Source organism: Branchiostoma floridae, chromosome 19 (assembly GCF_000003815.2).
Source record: "Branchiostoma floridae strain S238N-H82 chromosome 19, Bfl_VNyyK, whole genome shotgun sequence".
NCBI lineage: Eukaryota > Metazoa > Chordata > Leptocardii > Amphioxiformes > Branchiostomatidae > Branchiostoma > Branchiostoma floridae.
Window position 1 is genome coordinate 222,539 of NC_049997.1, and position 7,021 is coordinate 229,559.

The window sequence follows — 7,021 nt, forward strand, 5'->3', positions numbered from 1 at the left end:
TCCATTTCATCAAATACCAAAACATTATACAGTATAGACTCAGCTCGCTATCATTTTCAGTACTCATACTGTTTAACATCAGCTTGGAGTGTACGTATGTGCATATTCTAGCTAAACATATTTTCAATATTTTTCTTATGTTCGTTTATCAAACGGTTTCTCTGACCGAGACCATACACAATATTTGTGTAGTGAAGATGACTATTCTTAGAGAGAAAAGATAAACAAAAAATTATATGTCTTCAAGTATATTTGGAGAAACAATTTTATTGTTATAGATATTTCATTTTGGCCTGCTGCAATAACCTAAAGTAGGTCAGAAACCATCTTTATACCAACATATATTACCTTTAAACCCGCATAAACAACGAAGCAGATAATATTTATGCCAGGTTCGTTTTAACATTCACCCTAGCTATTTGAGCTTTTTATACTTCAAAATAATAAACACTCTTCTGCCGACAGCAAACTGTAGCAGCCTGGCAGAAAGTCTTCTACGTCAGCGCTGCCATTTCCGTTTCCGGTTCCGTCATGGCTCTGGCATTCCTCCGGACTGATCCGGTTTCCTGGGCGCAGGACCCGGATGAGGCGCAGGACCCGAATGAAGACAAACTGCTGCAGCCAGCACGGGACAAGTTAATTCGTGACCTTAATGATGGCGAGAAAGAAGGCTCTTGGCCAGTACTTGTTTTCGAGACCACAGTGTAAAATGATGGTTATCGATTGAATTAATGAGTTGTCACAGCTACTTTCGGTGCCGTTTGAATATGGTTATGGAAAATGAGATAAAAATGTTCTGACATTCCAATATGATTATGTGGGTTATTTTGTATGACGTACTCATGGAAAAATGTATATTAGGGTTTCAAATATCAAACAAATAAAGTTTGCAAGTTTTTAGTGTTTGTTCTTTTAAATGCTTCTTTTGTCGCAATCCATTCAAATTATCGTGACATGTGATCCAGTTTAACAAAAGTTCAGATGACATCATATATAGACGTAGTGCGCATGCGCACCATGTAGACGCCCGGATGTAGCACTCAAATTCAGAAGCGAGGAACGTTGTTGATTGCTTAATGTCAAACTAAGAGTAGCTTAAACCCCTACTGGAACTGCAGTCATGGTAGAACTGAAATCCATTATCCTATTGAAAATCACTATGTCGTTTGCTTGCATATAGTCCTTATAAACAGAACTATAAAGAATTACTAAAGACAAACTGTTTCCATGTTGATATGTGCACATGCCTATATATTAAAGATACAGTCATAAAAACGTTAACTGTGATAAGCAAATATGTTAACATCAGTTGTGTTTTTGTATGTATTAGATGTGGTTTTCATCATCAAGATCATACCTGTTTGTGTGCAATGGCGAATGTGTATGAACCTGTAAAGCGTTCAGCACCAAGGGCAGGTCGCTCATCTGCTTTTTTTAAACATCTGGCAAATTTGTTTTATTTAAAACTCACAGGACATAACACAAAAGCTTATGCAGAAAGACAGTTTTTTTCCGTTGTCAAAGAAGTGTTTAAAATTCGACTGCTCAAAAGCGTCGCCTTGCAATTCTTAGTAGACCCGCTATAATCGGTGTTTAGGTGTATACATGTACGTACTAACCAACGATATCGATAGATGGACGGTTCGTCATGTTTGACAGATAGAAGTGTTATTTTCTTTTCCACACGTCCCCAGTTCGTGTCACTTTTTATGGCGACCCCGTCGGTTTACTTGCCCCCTTTTCCTATATCAATTCTGCCATAGAATACAAAATATAAGTTACAGATTCTGCCAAAAGAATTAGTTCAGCACCTAGCTGTGTGTATGGCGGATGTGCTGTTATACATTATCAATCTTTTTCATACATTTAATCAATTCTTTTAAACGTGTACTTCTAATAAACAATACTAAGTGACGCTTTTGATGCATTAGGATACGTGTTTTCATTTACAGATGCTGTGTTTAGAATGTGTATATATATATATATATATATATATATTTGCATGCTTAGCAATATTAAGCACTATTATGTGTCTGATAAGTTTGTGTTTAGAATCAAGGGCAAATAGTCATGTATGTGTGTATTTGTTTTTGCAAACGGGTTCAGTATGTTAGTGTTTGCATGGGCCATACTGATTTAATAATAAAATAGATGGCATCCGCCGACATTCAAGAACAGACGTGAGCACGCAAATAAAAAGAAAGATTGGACCAGAAAATAATAAAGTGATACATTATCTTTAAGGTTTATCTATTTATGACAGTCTTACAAAACGAAGAGTCATTTCGTCATTCGGATGAAATCAGTCAAACAGCGTGGCCGTTCAAAGACACCCGGAGGATTGTTTCCTGTTTCTTACATCATCAAGAGTCATTCAGAATTATCCAATTAGCTCTTCTTTCTTCTCCAAGTTGATCAACTATATTGAATCCAACTGTAGCCCGACTGCCGGAGATGTTTGGGGTTACTGATTCTAGTCGTATCGGTGCGACGAAGGGTTATTGACCGCTTTGACGTGAGCCCCTGCATTTCATATACGTCAATCACACAAAGAGTCTGATAGACTGTATTGAATCCAATTGTACCCCGAGTGCCGGGGATGTTTGGGGTTGCTGGTTCTAGTTCTATCGGGGATGACTACAGGTTACTGACCGCCTTAAGGTAAGGGCACAACCCTTCGTACGGGCAAATACGTGCTGTGTACGTGCCAAAACGTGGGCAATCGTTTGATTGGGACCCGTAAGTGGTAATACCCCTCACATTAGGCGAAAATCGATCGGACGACAAGTCTGCGAGCTCTAAATTACAAGGAGGCATGACCCTGATGCCGACGAAGAAATAGCAGAGTTCCCCTCTTCCCGTCACTGTCTTGCCTTCTCGTAATTTAGAGCTCGCAGACTCGTCGTCCGATCGATTTTTGCCTAATGTGAGGGGGTATAAGTACCGCCTCCATACGAAGTCGAAGGGAATCGGACAGATTTTGGAGCACACAGACACGCCATAGAACTTTACGTGCAGGCAAAACTTTGCGTGCCATCGGGCTGCGGATTCGCTCCCCGTACGTGCTAGTGCGAGCAACGCGCCTGCCCTGTACAGTCTGAACGTTTTCAGAAATACGTGGCGGACGTGGCCTCCTAAAAAACGTGCGGACAAACTGCACGTCCGACGAGTTGCTCCCTTAGCTTTACGTGAGCCTCTGCGTTCCACATAAGCCACAGCAAGTAAATTTTATGGATGACATCAGCGGGTGCATTAATTTTTGCCTGATTTCAGAAAAAAAAGGTTTGTTTTTCCTTTTTGGAAATGGTCAGAAAGGCTAAAATGGCCACACATGTTGTGTTCTAGCCTTTTAGTAGTGACACTAGGGAGGTAGCTATGACTATAGTTGCAGAAATGAAACTTGTTTGATAGTTGTAAAAGTGTGACTAATATAGAAGCCAAGAAAGTAGTTGCCACTTTTACTACTCTAGTTCGCTTCTTTAATACAGGAATTGATGCCTTATTAGTTGTGATGCCACGTTTTGTCACTTTAAATCTTGTTACGACATTTATGGTACCGGTGTCTATTTTAAAGATTAAGCCATCTTTTTTACCCATCTTGTACTTTTTTTTGCTATCTCATTATTTTTGCATTCTGCATAGGATGTCATCCAAACAAATTTACTTGCTGTGGACTTATGAGAGAGAGAATGGTTTATTTGTATCACAGCCAACTTGCGGCTCGAAAGCCGAATTATCAGGCTTGTTTACATTGTTCAACGTTACATAATTGCTATTCACAAAAACATTGTAACATAAACAATACACATAAGACGTATAGCATGAATATTATAATGAATAAATATACGAATTACAATGTCTAAAATGCAGATGCGAGTACAATGGTCGAGTACAATGGCTAAAAGTCAAATTGAAATAGCATTAAAACTATTAAAAGTCTGATCGTAGCAAAACTGTTTGACTTGTCTTACAAAGTTAGTTAAAAACAGATTGTCCTGGTGGAGTATATACATAGAATCTACAGTTCGTTCAATGATTTGATCATTGCCGGTATAGCGCTGGTTAAGTAGCGGTTAGTCCCGGTAGGTTGTTGGTATCGCGCAGAGTTGCGGAGTTGCCTGCCATGTTGTTGTCCACGGGTAGGGGGCAGCCATGTGGAGAAGCGAGGAGACCTTTCAACTCTCAAGGCAAAGTCAGTACAGAGTTTCTGTCTACGTGTTGAAAGGCGCTCAAGGCCGATGTGCTGGAGAGCTGCCGTGTAAGAGACGAACTGACGCCCCATCATCAACCTGCAGGCCCTTCGCTGCACCCGCTCTAAGGCGGCCGACTGTCTCTGTGTGAGTGCTGAAGCCCAGCATGGAGCGGCGTACTCGAGTAATGGTCTTATATACCCGCAGTATATGGTGTTCAGGTCTGCGATCGGCACCCCGGAACGTCGCAACCTGCTGATGACGACCAGCCTTTTGCTACTTTTGGACACCATGACATCCACCTGGTCATCCCATTTCAGGTTAGAGCGGATGTGGAGTCCAAGCAACCTAGCCTGGGTGGTGGTTTTAAGTGTCTGTCCTGCAAGAGTCAGCACTGGAGGTTGTATGGGGGCGCGCACGAAAGAGAAGTGCATGGCCATGCATTTCTTGGGGTTAAGTAGCATGTGGTTTTCCGTAGCCCAGTTGTCAAGGTGGTTCAGATCACGTTGAAGCGATGACGGGGTAGAGATAAGCCTGATCTCTCCCAGATTGAAGTCATCTACGTATTTCCAGTGTGAGTTCTCGGTGACCGGTTTAACATCATTGATCATCGCCAGAAATACAAGAGGACCCATCAAGGTGCCCTGGGCTATACCGCACGTCAGGCTTTCCCAATGTGACAATGCTCCCTGGTAACGTACGCACTGTCGGCGATCTGAGAGAAAACTGCACACCCAAGGAATTACAGATGGTCTTGCTCCGAGGCTTATCAGCTTAGCTATAGCGGTTGTATGGCATACTCTATCAAAAGCCTTGGAGAAATCAGTGAGTATCAGCGTACCCACCTTTGATTTCTCCACTCCTGCGTAAAAGAAGTTAAGTAAGTCCACTAAGCAATGTGTCGTAGAACAGTTTTTCATGTTCCCATATTGCTTAGGATCCACATGGGGGAGAATGTCCGACATTATCCAACCTGCAACAAAGCTTTCGCATATCTTCGCCAATTGTGACGTAAGTGACACTGGTCGCACCTTGTCAAGGTCAGCCGGTAGTTCCTTGGGAACCGGGACAACAATGGCTTCTTTCCATGGTGCTGGCACCTTCCCTTCCCTGAGCGAAGAGTTCAGAATGTCAGTCATTGGTGTCGATAGCTCAAAAGCAAACTCCTTAATTATACACAAAAAGAGATTATACATATCAAGCTACAGGTAAAGTTACAGATATTTGAAAAAAAAAAACAGGAAGTCGTTTTATCTACATCAAGGAAAAACGCGGGGAAATCTAATACTTTATAAACGTTTTAAAGAATTACAAAAAAAAAAAAAAAAAAACATAAAGATATACGGCTTTCTTTGGCTGATCTAAGATAGATATATTTTGAATCGTCCAGGACTTAAATATATGATTTGCAATAATTGACAAGCACAGTTTAAGCATCAATCACAGAAATTTATTTCCATGTTCTCTCATGGCCTGAATGATACACTGCGTATACAATTAATTGCAACGTTCCGCATACACAATACATATATTAAAGTGCAGGCAAAAAACACATTACATTAACATAAGTTCCTTAACGGATCCAGACGCATCTGTAAGCTCAACATCATATTTTTGAGAATCTACAGGTACGATAAACAATTTTTTTATGTGACCGGATGGTAGTGCATGTCTTCTTGCGTCCAGACGCCAGCTGGTTACAATTTTCGGGTACCGGATTTTTTTACGCCTGTTAAAATCAAATCCGGGACCCGGCGAAAAATTGCGCCATGTCCTACCCGTGAAAACACCAAAAGGTACCACCCTATCCGTACTTGACAGGAACACCACAATAAATCTGTGGCTTATGTGAAAACAGAACCGTAGGATAACATTCAGCTAAGGGGCACAACCCGCCGTACGAGCTAATACGTGCCACAACATGGGCAATCTTTTGGGATCCGTAAGTGATGAGTACCGCCTCTGTACGAAATCGTAGGGAATCCGGAGGATTTGGGAGCACGCAGACACGCCGTAGAACAGACACGTACATGCAGGCAAAACTTCGGCACGTGCCAGTACCTCGGTACGTGTCAGTACGAGCGACGCGCCTGCCCTGTAAAGCCTGAACGTTTTCAGAAATACGTGGCGGACGCGGCCTCCAAAAAGAACGTACGGAACAATTGCACGTACGGCGGGTTGTGCTGTAGCTTTATCCGGTGTCAATCTAGATTAAACACTTTGCAACATACACAGCAATTCGAAACTTGAGTAAATAGACCATTAACTTTCAATTTGAAACAGCAACACAAAATATTACAATTACTATCAACGATTGAATTATACAAATTGGTACCGTGGCACAAATAAATTTTACATCAATAACTGTGAACAAATACGTGTATTACTAGTTCATTTTCTTACCTCAAAGTCAAACTAATTGGACAGCATAGGTGATAATTATTATATACAAATCTTTTAAAGACATTTATCATTATAGCTACGTGACAATAGCAGCTATTACATAACTGTTGATTGTTTAAAACCCTTAAACTGCAAGAATTTCAGCCCTATAAAATGATATAAGTGCCAGGGTTGGGTGCTGACATCCAAAAAGAAAGCTCGAACAAGGCCGAATTTCTAAACTTCCGGGGTTCGTGCGCTACGCCGTACACACGCTACTTCAGGGGAATACGCTATCCCAGATATATCCGGGCGCGGCACACAGGGCATGTATATGTGTGCCGGATATATCCAGGCTTGGCAGTTTAAGGGTTAAGCTATACATCGTCTAAGGTCATGTTTATTCGAATATATCAATGGCATCTAAGCGCGAGATGATTTCCTGTACA

General features: G+C 41.3%; 1 protein-coding gene across 1 annotated transcript; it reads right to left on the bottom strand.

Moving 5' to 3' along the window:
• Window positions 1-4,018: 4,018 nt before the first annotated feature.
• Window positions 4,019-4,801, bottom strand: LOC118407032. Its single transcript, XM_035807447.1, has one exon. The coding sequence runs from the start codon at window positions 4,799-4,801 to the stop codon at window positions 4,019-4,021; it is 783 nt and encodes a 260-aa protein (XP_035663340.1).
• Between the last annotated feature and the right edge of the window lie 2,220 nt (window positions 4,802-7,021).